The sequence below is a fragment of the Rhagoletis pomonella genome, unplaced genomic scaffold (genome assembly GCF_013731165.1).
Source record: "Rhagoletis pomonella isolate Grant_MI unplaced genomic scaffold, Rhpom_1.0 Rhpom_scaffold_00003, whole genome shotgun sequence".
In the NCBI taxonomy this organism is placed as follows: domain Eukaryota; kingdom Metazoa; phylum Arthropoda; class Insecta; order Diptera; family Tephritidae; genus Rhagoletis; species Rhagoletis pomonella.
The window spans coordinates 65,535,639-65,551,139 of record NW_023458557.1 but is presented as its reverse complement, the minus strand read 5'-3'; the positions used below and the strand labels follow the sequence as shown (position 1 = coordinate 65,551,139).

The 15,501-nt window shown below is 38.1% G+C and overlaps 1 protein-coding gene across 5 annotated transcripts in view; it reads left to right on the top strand.

Moving 5' to 3' along the window:
- Nucleotides 1-15,501, top strand: part of LOC118735355 (neural cell adhesion molecule 1-A) — a 233,164-nt gene that overhangs the window by 34,951 nt on the left and 182,712 nt on the right. For all 5 annotated transcript variants that reach the window (XM_036465061.1, XM_036465064.1, XM_036465063.1 and 2 more), the window contains exon 2: nucleotides 12,598-13,079. In XM_036465061.1, the coding sequence (XP_036320954.1) occupies nucleotides 12,881-13,079 (199 nt within the window). In that variant the 5' untranslated portion in view covers nucleotides 12,598-12,880. The remainder of the gene's footprint in view (nucleotides 1-12,597; nucleotides 13,080-15,501) is intronic.

Sequence of the window (15,501 nt, the reverse complement as noted above, 5' to 3'; positions counted from 1 at the left end):
GTGAACTGCAAATAGCTCAAAGAACGGGACGAGGTGGCGGAGGGGAACAAAGCCATATATTGATCTGGGGGGAAAAGTCTTAAAGCTAGTGAATGGACTGCACATCCAATGCTGCGCCAGCCACTATAAAGTGGGCTCATAATAGAAATGGGAATAGTCGCCGCAATACAATGTAAGCCAAACGACTTGAGAGTTGGAAAAAAAAATGGTGGGCGGAGAAGATATAGTGAGGGAGGCATGTTACGATACTTATGTAGTGGCGTATAAAGATTACATGTTGCAGCGAGTTTTTATGTACGCATCAGTCGCCATGGACAGTGGGTGGGGAGGTAGGTGGTGCCCCTCACGAATATGCTCGCTGCGAAATTTTCGCTATAAAACACAAGTTTGCTTTGATGAAGGTAGTGGAGTGAGAGTGTTGACGCAAAAAAGTGTGCTTTTGTTAGATTAGATTGAAAAGTGCTTTGAGGGGAGGCAAAATGGTAGCGCAGTAAGCCAATATTTATTTAGTGCGAGTATAGGTCAAGCTAGTAAGTTACGCTGGTACAATGGTCTGGTATGGTCATAAATATTATTAAACAAATATTTACAGTATTTGAAAGAAAAATATTGATTTAAAAAATAAAATAAAAAGATATTAAATGAAGAGAAAAATTATATAGTACTATTAAATAAAAAATAGCAAAATTATTAAAAATAAAATAATATTTATAAAAAAATAATCAAGATGAAGTAACACTTTTATTTAAAACAGAAAACCTTAATTAAAAAAAAATTAAATGAAATAAAAAAACAAATAAAAAATAAAACAACATATGTTCATATAAAAAATAAAATCAAGATGAAATAAAATCTAATAGATTTTCTTTAATAAAAGTTATATTTTCTTTCTTCTTAATTGACGCTATAGCGCTGATTTTAGTCGCTTCTTGTGCTTGTTAAATGGCGACCTAAAGACTATGCGGGTAAGGCTGCCGAGTAAGCTAGGAAGCAGTGGTTTCCTTTTCAATGTAGCTTATGAACAGTCTGAAATCTTTGAAAACATTGACTTCATAACTGAAGAAACGGATCAATGCATACCCAGCCTGGCTCCGTTTTGATCCTCCTCCAAACAGAGTTTAAAAAGATGTGGTCTGTCGGGAATTCTCTGTAAATGTTTAAGCTGCCAGCGTGTTTCCGGTATTGGTTGCCGCTACAAACGAGATGGTCCACAGGCAATGCGCCAGTGTAATACTGATAAAAGTGTAAATGCATACCTACTCGTACTACTCGTAGTGCGCTCGAAACTGGTTGGGGTACGCTTGAAATATCTCCGGTTCGCCGCAGCTTACTGTAAAATTAGGCAGATTTGGGTCTCAGGTCATAGCGATATTTCCTATTTCCTGCATTTCTGAAGAATTGAATAGGTAGGGCACATTACGGCATTTTCGCTGATACGGAAGATACAGGAGTTTTCGTGGCAATTTGTGGAATGCTTCTGGGCAGATGGGCTCATAGTCGGCTCAGTGAGTGCTGGACGAAAGTCGCGAGAGGCAAAGTTGATAAGCTATTCTAGACTGTAGTTGATCCCGGGTGTTTAAAGGAGCTTTTATATCTGGTTAGGAGCCAGTATTTGGTTCAGACGTTCTTTTGCTGGTTGGGTGCTATTCACTACACCATTTCCAGTTGGATTTTGGAAGGCGTCAATTGGATTTTAGAATAGTCAATTGTATTTTAGAAAGCGTAAATTGGATTTTAGAATAGTCAACTGGATTTTAGAAAGGGCCATATGGATTCTAGAATAGTCAACTGGATTTTAGAAACGATCATTTGGATTTTAGAATAGTCAACTGGATTTTAGAAAGAGTCAAGTGGATTTGAGAGTAGTCAATTGGATTTAAGAAAGTGTAAATTGGATTTTAGAAAGCGTTAATTGGATTTAATGATTCATACACTATGCTGTGCATATGGTTATGTAGTTTCAAATATTGCTGAAGTTCAGGTTATAAATAAATACTTTTTATTAAGTTTTAACAATATAATATGTATTAATATATATTGCATTGTAACTACATAAGCAAATACCGCAGTCGTCTTGTGCCTCCATTTTTTGCTTTTTTTATTAAAAAAATTTATTTAATATGCCGATACAATGTTCGCTTAAAAGTGAATATTTTAGAAAAATTTGCATTGACAAATACCGCACATAAGAAAAAACTGGCTACTTCAAAATTTTTGTCGAAAATTCTAAAATTCACTTTACATTTCCTAAAATCCAATTTACGTTTTCTAAAATCCAATTTACGTTTTCTTAAATCCAGTTGACTATTCTAAAATACAATTTACGCTTTCTAAAATCCAGTTGACTATTCTAAAATCCAATTTACGCTTCCTAAAGTCCAGTTGACTATTCTAAAATCCAATTGACTCTTTCTAACATCCAGTTGACTCTTTCTAAAATCCAACTGGAAATGGTGTAGTAATCCATGCTGTACGCCTTAATATCGTCTTGAACCCTTATTCCCGTAGCGGCTTAATGGATGACGAGGTGAAGCCAGCTTAGTATTTCCTAATCAGCTGGCCGGTTCCCGTAAGGCTAAGGTTTAAATGACTCGGGTCGTACTTTACTTTCGGGAGACTCTCTCAAGTAGAGATCAGCTGCCCAACCTTTATTTGCACTTTTCTCAATAACATAAAATGGATAACTTGCATCTAGCGTCATGCATGCTTCTTAGACATATATCAGGATGATCAAGGTGAGATATTTGCATAGATTGATTTTCTCTCATCTCTACTCACCTTGTATATGTGGTCCAGAAAGCGGGTCCCGTGGTAGATACCGACTATAGCGGTATGATCTCTCTGGACTTAACAGAACACATTTAAATTCTGGTAGTAATTCTGATGATGGTTGAATTTGCCAGATCTTTCGGTACACTTATAGGGTATAATAAGTTGGTCCGTGGAGGGATTCAGTTTTTCAGACATTGGTCTAAGTTCTTCCTCCCACTGGTCTAGATTCTTTTTCGCGAAAAGCGGTGAGACGTGGTCCCTTCATATCTAAATTGTGACCCAGACGTCTGTTGCCAGGTTTCCAACTTTGTCTTTGCATGTACGAAACCTGCCCTTGGAACCGTTTAGTTATTGCATTATTTTCTGATAAAACTTTTATGCTGCATTCCTGCCAGCCAGCGTCTTATACACTTCGCGCCTACGCCTATCTGCCTATATGTTCTTCCTCTTAAAAAGACACTTTTATTCCCCTTTTTTTGCCGATACTGATGTGACGCGCAACTCCTTTGGCTGCAGGGTGACTTTTCGGTCATTCCAGTTATATATTCATATTTCGTAGTCCTTATTATGTTTGCGAGGGTCGCCAAAGTTGGAGAGGAGAATCATCCCAAGCTTGATTGGACTTTTTATTGCGCAGTATTTTTACGTGGCGAATCACAGGTAACCCACGGATTTGTTACCGCATCTCGCACATTAGTTGCCCATGTTGCCCAATATGGCAACGGGTACGCAAGTGTGGGGTTCGAATATGGTCGTATAAATTTAGCTTCAGGTATCTATTAAAACATCCTGATTACCCTTTTCAAGTTCGTAATGAGAAAATGTAAGATTATATTGAGAAAAAGTAAATTGAAATGAGATTGTGTTAATTGAAATTGAGCAGTGTAAGTTCAAAATGAGAAAATATAAATCCAAATGAGAAAGCGTAAAATTGAATTGGGAATTTATAACTTGATATTGAGAAATGTAAATTCATATTGAGTGTGTGAAAATTCAAAATTAGAAAAAGGAAATTCAAAATGAGAAAAAAATAGATTCAAAATGAGAAAATATAAATTTGAAATGAGATTTTGTAGCGTACTGAAAATCTAATTATATTAAAAACAACATTTATCAACGCAAGTAAACGAAGATGTGGCCAAGGAACATTACACCCCAACATGCATATTATTTAATACAAGTGCGTCTGTATGAAAATTAGTGGAGTGATGTACAGCCCTTGCGAAATCTCCTCCAGTTATTGTTATTTTCGCGTTGTCTATTACTGTTTCCAAATACTGTAATCTCTGTTCGCAAAGTCCGGAGGGATGAACATTTGGCACACGCAGGTTCGCTTTTACTTTCATTTATCTTTAGCCCAAATGTTCTCTATTCGATTTAACGTTGGGGAATAAGGACCTAGAGACAAAACTGTGGCATTTCCTCCCGAATTGTCGGCCACTTTCCTTTCTATCGAAGAGTGACATTGGGCGTTGTCGCAGACCATTACCAAATCCCGCACATTATTCCCTATATTTTGCCCACGCTCAATGAGTCTTCGTACCCACGCATTCCCATTTAAAATTACAGTTTCTGAATATAATCTTACATTTTCCCATTACAATCTCATATTTTCTCATTTTGAACTTGAAAAGGTGTAAAACTAGTTGTTTTAGATATTAGCCCTTACCGTTCTGATTCCTGGTTACAGTTCTCTTCTGTTCATTCTGTTATTTAGAAGCAAATTCAAAAATTTTAGAATTCTCCGAATATTCCAACAGTAATAAAATTTTTGCTTGCATCCACTGTCACATTTGTTTTGATGAAAGTGCAATGTGAATTAAATGAATGCTTCACAGAGTGAATAACAGAGCGACCGAATGCCTGGCGCATTCCATGACTGACTGACAGTACACGAAACGGAATATGGGCATATACATACCATATGTACATACATATATACGCTTGTATAAAAGTGTGCGCTCTCAGTGAACACTCTGTTGCCCAAATGAAGGAGCACTCATGTACAACAACTCAATGCACATATGCATGTATAAACTGCTCAGCTCCCCACTTGCTCAGCTTATATGGATATCCTACCCGTGAGAAAGCTGTCGGCCCGCTCACAACGAATAGATGGATGGATGGCTGGCCGTTGGACAGCTGTTGTATACATTTCCAGTTGACTGACCACCAGTTTGAAGCGCACATGCTCGTTATTGCTTTTCTTCTATCTTTCTCTAAAGTTTTGCACATTTTTGCTTCGTATACCAGTTTGTTTGATTATTTTTCTAGATTTGCTATTTTACGAGATAAAAAGCTCCATATTTATTTTATTCTGGTTTTGGTTCATTTCGTTGATTTACCTCTTTTAACTACCTTTATAGTTTGTCTTTAAAATTGTTTTTTATTATAATACAAATTCTTAATATTTTATGTATGTATGTATATAGAATTACTTTATTGCGAAAAATCTCTAATATAAAATATTTTATAGTAAGTACACTCAAATAAGGACGACCTGGAGAATTCGGCATGGTTATCAATTTGTTTGGAATAATTAAAATATGTCTAGCTTGACTTGCGAGATCATTATTCTATGCCTTGACGCAGCTATACCCAAAGCCAAATACTAATACATTCATGTGTGGTATAAAACTTCATTCAAGTTTTGCAACAAAATTGTTCATAGCAGACTGATATGAGAAGTGGTCCTTTTTACATAGGTTTGAAAAAATGGTAGTTGTAGGGTTAAAGTGCACTCAAAAAAACCAAAATCTTTTCCGGATTAACCGGAAAGAGTAAATAATGTTTTTTTCTCAAAAAGAGGGGTCTGTGAAAGCCGAAATGGGTGGCATTTGTCTTTTGGCTCACCGCACTAAAATGGAATTTGCCATATTGCAAACATTGGACCAAGGCTCGAATCGTAACATCCGTTCACGGATCGGTAACCATACGAAAGAAAATTATGTGATACGTCACGTCGTATAAGCTGAACGGGATAAAGAGTAAGTACGTTCACGTATGTTATAATCAGAAAAATATGTTTTTACGTGACGAGTAATATCGTATGTGACGATTTGAGTGCAACTTCCTTCTCACCTAATCATCTTAGTCGGAAAAGTAGTAATCCATTACAAGAGTGATAAATAATGTAACGTATTTCTTATGAGTTCTCGATTATATTACTGCTAACTATGTAATCAGCATTCTAATATATTCAAAAAGTTCCAAAAATATCATATTAAAACACATTCATTTCTCGATACTAGGTAATGTAAAATTGAATGCCCCACTTTTCTTAGGACATCGTAATGCATTTTCGAATGTGAAAGGGTTGTTTTACTGATTATTTTTTCGATTACTATACATAACATTACATTTTCCCACTGGGATAGCTTCGCTAGAGACGTAAGAAAGCTTGATGAATACCAAATAGTTGCTGAATACCAATACCTCTCACGCTCAACCGAATTTTCAATTATACAAATATACGTACTTATACTTTGACTGCTGATTATTTATTACATTGTGGCTTTTTTGATTCTAGTTCATATAAAAGGTTAGTTTTGACCAAAATCTCAGGCATATAGACCATAGTGCGCTGTTAGAAAAAACGAATTTGGAATTTCTATTCGAATGAAATCTAATCAGATCAAACCTAGTACAATCATATATTATCTAAATTGATCTTCTTCTTCAAATAAAAACGAATCGAATTAGATAGAATCTAATTTGATCTAGTATAATCTAATATAACCGAACCGAATCCAATCGAGTCCAATTAAATCTAATAATCTAATTTAATCCAATCTAATCCTGTAAGAACAATAATGGCGACCTAGTAACTGATGTCCAGAGCGTACTTTAATTATGGAGGGAACACTTTTCCGCCCTACTAAATGGTAGCAGCACGGGAAGTTGTGGAGAAGAAGAACCCGAGCCCGCAGTCGACGATGACGGAGTCGACGTTCCACCGCCTGACTATGACGAGGTACGTATAGCAATAACGCGGCTAAAAAACAACAAAGCCGCTGGAGCTGACAGCCTGCCAGCCGAGCTATACAAGTACGGCGGCGAGGAGCTGATGAGGTGCATGCATCAGCTCGTATGCAGGATATGGTCAGATAAACCCATGCCCGACGACTGGAATTTAAGTGTGCTCTGCCCAATCCACAAGAAAGGTGACCCCGCCATTCGCGCCAACTACCGCGGGATCAGCCTTCTCAGCATAGGTTACAAGGTCTTATCGAGCATATTGTGTGAAAGACTGAAGCCCACCGTCAATGAACTGATTGGGCCTTATCAGTGTCGCTTTAGACCTGGCAAATCCACCATAGACCAGGTATTCACAATACGCCAAATCTTGGAAAAGACCCGCGAGAAAAGGATCGACACTCACCACCTATTTGTCGACTTTAAAGCCGCTTTTGACAGCACTAAAACGAGTTGCCTATACCACGCTCAATAGGTCACTCATCATGCCCGTGCTGCTATATGGCGCAGAAAAATGGACAATGACAACATCCGATGAGGCGGCTCTTGGAGTGGTTGAGACAGAGTGGCAGACGATGGAATGATGAGCTGTATGAGCTTTACAACTATATGGACATAGTGCAGCGAATTAAAATACAGCGGCTCAGCTGGCTTGGTCATGTCGTTCGAATGGACACCGACGCTCCAGCTCTGAAAGTATTCAACTCGGAACCCGCTGGTGGTAGCAGAGGAAGAGGGAGGCCCCCACTGCGATGGAAAGATCAGGTGGAGAAGGACTTGGCTTCACTTGGCGTTTCCAATAGGCGTCACTTGGCAAAGAGGAGAAACGACTGGCGTGCTTTGCTGAACTCGGCCAAATTGTTTAGGTGGTTACAGCGCCAAAAAAGAAGAAGAAGAAGAATCCAATCTAATATAATCTAATCAAACCGAATCGAGTTGAATTAAATCTGATCTAATAGATGAGGTACTCTAAATGTTCGAGAGAGAAATTTTGCCTTAGAATAGAATGACATGCTTTTTCTTTAAGAACCCATTTAAGGAACGCAATGTAAATTTTTTGGGTGCATCAGAACAAGGGGCCTAGAAGATCTTTTGTATCCCTATGATATATCCTAACCCTGAAGGCCCAGGATGTTAATAGCCTCCCCTATAAAAGATAAAGGTTTCTTAGTAAATGAATTCCTAAACTTAAGCGCATTGACTGAGAAAGAACTGATGTAATGCAGTCTAAGTCTGGCTAATGCTGCACAATCACACATAATGTGCTCCGATTGCTCTTCACCTTAAAGGCAAAGACGGCAATCCGTCTCTGTGGAAAGATGAATCCGGGGCATGTGGGAGCGCAGGTGATTATGGCCTGTTAATAAGATGTATTCCATCCTATTGAAAGGATAACCCAAAAGTCAGGCCCCTCTAAGGGCCCCACTTCTCCCCAGTATTTACTGCGTTCTGAGTTTACCTACGTTTCGATTATAAGCCTCGAGGAGGACCAAATGAGTCCCCAAAAGGGTTCCGGTCCAGAAGTGTAGGCGATAAGCCTTCCCTTGCCATTTCGTAAGCGATCTCGGTAGTTGAAATCCTACAGTATTCTGGTACCCGGCATAGTAGTACAGTGCTACAGTGCCAAGAGTTGGTTAGTGTCAAAGCATTCCTTGAAGGTCCTATTGGAAAGGTCATTTATGGACGCCTGGATATCTGAAAATATAATTAGAAACACGAATTTTAAACCCCTATCAAGGTTTAGTCTGGCACAGATTGATATTGGTAGTATCTGGGTCTGAATAACCGTTGACCAAGTACCCATTGCAATAGAAAGTTTGGAGCCAGGTCCAAAGATATCCGTTCCTGCTCTGCCCTCTCCTTTGATCCGTCTGTGTACCAGTGTACATATCTGGAAAATTCCTCCAAGCTGCTGCTGCTTGGATAAAAATATGGAGTGGGGTTCAACCTAGGAGCGATTATAAGGCGGAGGAAACGCAATGAGCGGCTTAAAATTAAAACATATGATATACTATTGAAGTGGCCACACAATGAGAGGCATTTCTGAATGGTTGGTCGACGCCGCCGAGGAATAAAATCCGCTCATCACTCAGCCGCTCATTGCGTAGTCTAAGGCCGCGGATTAACACTTTTTTATTGCTTCTGTCAGCGACGGCAGAGCTATCCTTTGGAGTTTGTCCATACATGCAACGGCAGTTTATGTAGCGTTTTTGGTCAGCAGACTATGAAGGCATAAGTTACAATCGGATGGACTGTAGTTCGGTATAGCCATTCTATTAATTTGGAGTTAGGACACCATGTTCGACCGAAAAGTCTTCCACAGGCCCACATGGCTCGGGTGGATTTACTAAGAGTTTCGTCTAGATTGCAATTTCAGCTTAGTCTTTTATCCAGAATAATCCTGAGATATTTGACTTCGTCATAGTATTCAAGGACTGTTTTACCAAGGGTAACCGAACCGAGGTCATCATTGGAACACCAGTTTCATCTAAGGAATCAGCAAATCAGGTGCATAGAATATGTCGCGTAAGTTTTGCTGAGTTGTTAAGAAAGTAATAGACTATTCGCAAATATGGTGTCCTTCTTCTTAACAACTTCGTTAAATATGCTATTTTTGTTCGTAAGAATGTCTGATTGTTTGGCTTTTTATTTTGCTTTAATCTCACCACCTTACCATTAATCACTAAGAACTTTGCTGTTGCTTCTCACTTCCTAAACTAATTCCGCCTACTTTATACATATTTAATCTATGTGTAATACGGGTTTGTCTAAAACTTTCTCTTCTCTTCTTTCCTTCCTCGCGTTTTTTCGGAATGTTTAGCAACTCAGCAGGACTTTGTTAGACTTTCATACTTTGTATATGTATGTACGAGTAGTAAGCTTTGTAGTTTTCGTACGTTGTTCAGTTGTGGCTATTCCCGCCACAATTATGGCATCATTATTATCTAAGGTCTGACAAGAGCAAAAAATGCAAAAAGTAAGAGTTGCACTTCATAAAAAATTCTGGAATATTTTTTTTTTTTACCCCGCACTTTTGGCAGCACCTATCGAATCTCTAGCGGTTTTTATTAAGTAAATTGATTTTTCCCTGCCATGTTATACATACATATGTGTGTAGGTACGTATATAGTCGTGTGTATTGAGTTTACCTACATTAATGTGTAGTACATATGTATCTATGGATATTTGCAAAGCAAACTTTGAACTGCTGCCACATAATTTCGAAGATTCGTTTTTGTTTTTGCTTTTGGTTGAAAATTCATATTATTTTCTGGGTCATCTCTTTTATGTTTATTTTTATGCCATAGTTCAATGTGTGCTTTGTAAAAATAGGATAAAGCTGTTTTTTGGGTGAGGCGCTCTCGATGCTGTATTTATGAACACTCAAAATAGATATACTCCTACTACAATAACGATGTGGCATAAATACACACATAAATTATTTGCATACATAAGAAGGTGAGTGTCTGTGTGTGTGTACGGTTCGTGTTATAAATATGTATATCTTTTTAGTTTTGAGAATAAACGACAGCATGCCTAGTACGAAGGCAATATTGTGGAAAAATTATGCAAATTTATTTTTTAATATTTGAAAATATTAAAAAACCTCGATGACTAGAAATCGCATGGTTTTGTAAGGTGTGCTTTTATTCACTCTGGCTTACCGCTTTAATTTTGTAAACTTTGCCCTAAAGCCGACTTCGCCGAGCTGGCAAACAGAAGAATCAACAACTGGTGTAGAATGCTAAATCTGGCCAAGACTTGCCAAAATTACGTCCAGTGCCCTCAATGTTGTTGTTGTAGCAACATTACTATGCCCTGGCTGAATCGGATAGCCTATGAATAGCTGTAATAAAGCTCAACTAACGGTAGGTCCAGGAAACGTGCTGTTTCAAGTTAGGCGAGTTTCTCGAGGCAGCTGCAGATTTTCATCTACGACAGCTCCTTCAACAGCGGCCGACATGTCAGCGGCTCTGCTGACACTGCATACACAACCAACGCCCAGTCCTAGTGCAATATGTCATCAATGCAGCGAGTTAAGCGCTTGCCTCGTCTTCCGAGATCAGCATAGGCATTGTTTCAACTGCCTCTAGCTGTCCTAAACGACGAGGGACTGCACTTCTACTAGCGTTAGCTGTGTATGCCACCAACCTCACTATACGATGCTTCTCCGCCTCACTACTCTCCCAGATGGAATGTTGCATTTGATTAGGCGGTGTTGAGGCCGAACTCCAAGATGTGGATGGTTGCGCACTGTCAGACGTCAGGATTGTGTCGATGCCTTTTCACGCGGTCCACGCTGTTGGTGGCGATCAATGATGGACTCCTGATAAAAACTGATTGCGGGGATACCCGAGGGATCCGTTTCGAACCTCTCCTATGCAGCTTAATGTGTCACGAGTATCTGAGCACCGATACACTTCCTCGGAGAGAAATAAACGCAAACGATATCGTCGTAAAAATAGTAGCGCGGCTTATACATACATTGAAAGGACAGCCGGCAAAGAGAGCGACAGTTAAGGTATGGATATCCTCAGGATATTTAGAAGTCATTGAACAGAAAACAGATGCGGCTTTGATAAACAGGAGAAAGGCTGAATAGACAATTAGACTCAATGTTGCGTACAAAACTAATTATAATAGCAAGCCCGCAATCGAATATTTGGTGGTAACGATTGATAGATTCATAGTGAAAGGATGAAGGATCGTGCTTGGCGGATGATCAGCTCAGTTTTACTCTACTGCGCTCCAATTTGGGCTGAAGGGCAAAAAAAAACTGTGCGATTATACTCACATCTTTGCATTGCCTAAGCGTCCTGAGAACTATTTTGGGATTTCTAGTAATATTTAATGAAACATCCTTCGCACTGATTCCAGTAGATATCCTTGCAAACGATATGAAAATAGTATATATGTGTGTGTCCATGGCAGTGTTGGGCAAATTTTAATTGTAGGGACAGTGAACACTTAATTAATTGGTAGCTGCTACCACTTCAAATAACAATTGGTTAACTGTAATTGTGGAGAATAGCAAATAATTAAATAATTGTTGATTGTGATTTTCTGCAGTTAACAATTAAATAGTTTTTAATTGGTTTGTGCATTTTTTATTAAAAATTAACGATTATAAATGCCTACTATATAGGCCAGGGACGTGGTTATGACATCCATCCACATCCCAGGACTGTGCCGTATTTTTTTATTTAATTTATAAGTAGGTTAATTGTTATCAAAAAAATAACTGAAATTAAATTAAAAACCGTGTGCAAGTAAAATTTTGATTGCAATTGATTTATGAATCTTTTTTGTGACAAAATCAATATCTCCAGTACGAGAATTGACAGAAAAACAGCCTCGCTGCCATTTAAAAAGACGTTAAAAATATGTATGTATGTATGTAGATGTATGTAGATGTTTTGAATTTTTGAATTTCTTGAAATATTCAAGCCTAAAAATCCGTTTCACATTTTTCTTTATTTGACTTTTACATGTCTCATTGATTATCTTGAACTTAAGACAGCAAAAGTAATCTCTTTCCTTTTCTGAGTTTTTGTCTTTTTTTGGCTGGATGCAAATAACTTAAAAAAAAGTATTAAATAAAAAAAAAATAATGGGAGATAGCACACTTCAACGAGACTAATATCTCCCATATATGTATGTATTTTAAAAGATATACCACATCTTCAAATCGGTTCGTTAATAAAAAATGTATGAGGGATACTCGTTTTTTTTACTGGCCCGACCCGGCCTAATGTACAAATTCGTTTAAGTATTTTCGCAGTGCATTCAAATATATAAACTTTTGGCGCATTTTTAATTATCAAATTTTACTTTTGCCTTTCTTTCCAGAAAACTTAATATTGACTTGGCAACGAAGTGCTTTTTAAGATTTGCAGCAGCATTAATAAGTGCAATAATAAAACAATTACATATTGAGCAAACCTACAGTTCAACTAAAAACTACGTGATTTCTGGACTGAATTGAAAGGAGGCTACTTTGTGTCAGCAGAATCTACAATTGCCTATCTCCCTCGCCCTATCACAGGCTGTCTGCCGTCAGTGCAACATAGCTGGTATTGTTTTTCTTGTTGTCTCTGTTGCGGTCACTGCAAAAAACTGCCATCAAAGTGTAATGATAATGTTAACAATGTGGAAAATTTTTATTGCATTTACATTGGTGATGGTGACACTGCCCGCGACATTTGTGGCGGCGCGTCTGCATTCGTCCAACAGTCTAGCAATGCATGGCATGGGCGGCGGAGGTGGTGCTGGAGGTAGCGGTGGCATTGGCGGTCTCGTTGGCGGCTCGTTATCGAATAAAGAAGCGCATGGTGAGTTTAAAACAATTTTCCCACTCAATTTTTAATTTTTTTTTTATATTTCTGATAACGTGAATACCCACTCACATACACAATACTAATACCAATGTGTGTACATACACATGCATGTGTAGATATGTATTTAATCATACTTAAAAAAAATATTATTTTTACTCCTTTCATTTCTTTTATGGCGCTCGTCATTTTTTAATGCTTCGAAAAGTTTTTGTTTTTTCATCCTTTTTTCTTACCTTTGTACTTCGAAAGTTTGCCCATCGTTGTGGCGCACACGGCGTCCATTAGCATTAGTAAGTCGATGGCGCGTGACAGTCGGTGGCAGGTGGTAAAGCTGATGAACAGCGTATACCAATGGCGGTAAGTTTGAATGGCCATTAACGGGCTACCTGAATTCCGGTTGACTGCCATTTCTGAATGCAGCAGCGAAAGTCTGCGTCCATATTCGTAAATGCTGGGGATTAAGGGTAACAGCAGATTGCGTGCACTGCTTGCTCTCGGCTCTGTGCCAACCGTATGACGGTGGTGTGTCATGACTGGCTAAGGTGTCATAGCGCCCCGTTAAGTGCAAATATTCGTGCTGATATTAAATTTAAGTGTTGCTGTGGCGGCGATTTCCACACAAAGTGATTGAAGTAGGTGAATGGGTGAAGTTTCGCGAAATATTAAATTTAAAATTCAAGCAATATTTTTGAATTGCATGCCACTGGGGGAGCTTTGGAAAGGAGACCAATTTCAAAACACATTTTCTCAACTTGCAGAAAATTTTTAATAGATCTTGACTAATTGGTGTTAATTTTTCAACTTACACTCTAAAATTGACAATTCTTCATAACTGTTGTGGAGTGCTGCTTTGCATCGTGACTCACGGTACGGCTCGATATCTAATCTTCAGTCTAGTCGAAAATAGTCTGCATAGCTCACTAAGTTCACTTCGCTTTTCAGATCTTTCCTTATACGTGTGATGATGATCAAGCTGGGAAGGGGAAGGATTAACCACGTTGTTCATAACTGCCTGCCTGCTATATCTTGACTTGAAAGCAGCCAATTCTTTCTCCTTTTTAGCTTTCTCAGGCTACACACAAACTAATTAAAGTACAATATTTTGAATCTCACAAATTTTTGATCGAACAAGAAACAACTTTCGACGTAGCCTTAAAAATTTCCACTTCATTTTCATACCACTGTAGTGACCACTCCTACTTTAGTTTAAGGCGATCGTTGCCGGTTCCTTTTGCACTTCTCTTCTCACCGCTTGTGGTCATATATTACAATTGTACGATTTTTATGTGGCAGTAAATATCTTGTCTGAATTTATATGCAACACAAGTGATGGTGTTCGGATGGGTCTGTGGTACTCGTACTTACAGAATTGTCCACATTAATCAAAGCAAATGCGCGTGCGAGCTATTATTTGCCAAGTCCGTTGCCACTTGCCATTTGCTACTTGATACATGTGAGGCGAAGAGAATACATATCATGTACAGATGTTCACTAGTCATGTTCACTGTCATGTTATGAGATGATTCTTGAAAATTTCAAGTGTTGAAATATTCATTACTTATAAGTACAAACATTTATATATGTACATACGTATGCATATACATATGTATGTACATATGCAGATATGCACTCGAATACGAGCGTACAGGTAAGAGTGCAGACATAGCATGTCTTGCAGCGTAAATATTTTATACATAGCTGCTGGGATTGAGAATGCTTTAAAGTGCAAAAACAGAAGGAAATGACTGTGAGCATGTCATAATGTATGTGCGAGTATGCAAGTTTCCTAGTTACTAGCAGATACGTATTTAAATCCATGTGCATCGGTATTTACCTAGGTATACTATATACATATGAATGTCTTTAGGTACTTACATACATATATCTATGCTAGGCGAATCAAAGCAAGTACCATTAAATCCAATACGCCACTTGAGTGCCCACAAAGTAATGCATACATCTCTTAACTGGGAATATAAGTGCATATTTGAATGTGACATGAGACTATACACTTACAAGTAGTTATGTTTTACGTTTATATATTTAAAGGTGCTTATCTACAAGCTGTCTGGTGCTTAACAAAAGTTCATTCTTGACATTTGCACTTAGCGACGTGTATATATGTATAAACATTTGATAAACGTTTTCATACATGGATATAGGTATATTGGGTCGAAAGTATATAAAGCATTATTCGTGAACTGAAGCCCAAAATCTCTCTCTCTCTCCCTCTCTGTCCCAACATTGGTTCATGTAAAAGATTTATTATATTCTTGAAAACTCCTTAAAAATGTTAAATTTTACATGATGACTGGCGTTTCTTGAAACCTGCGGAATTATACGCTAAAAGTATTTAAAAATTTATTGAATTCGCCCAAAACTTGTTACTCACGGGTTTTAATGTCGCTTATAAGCA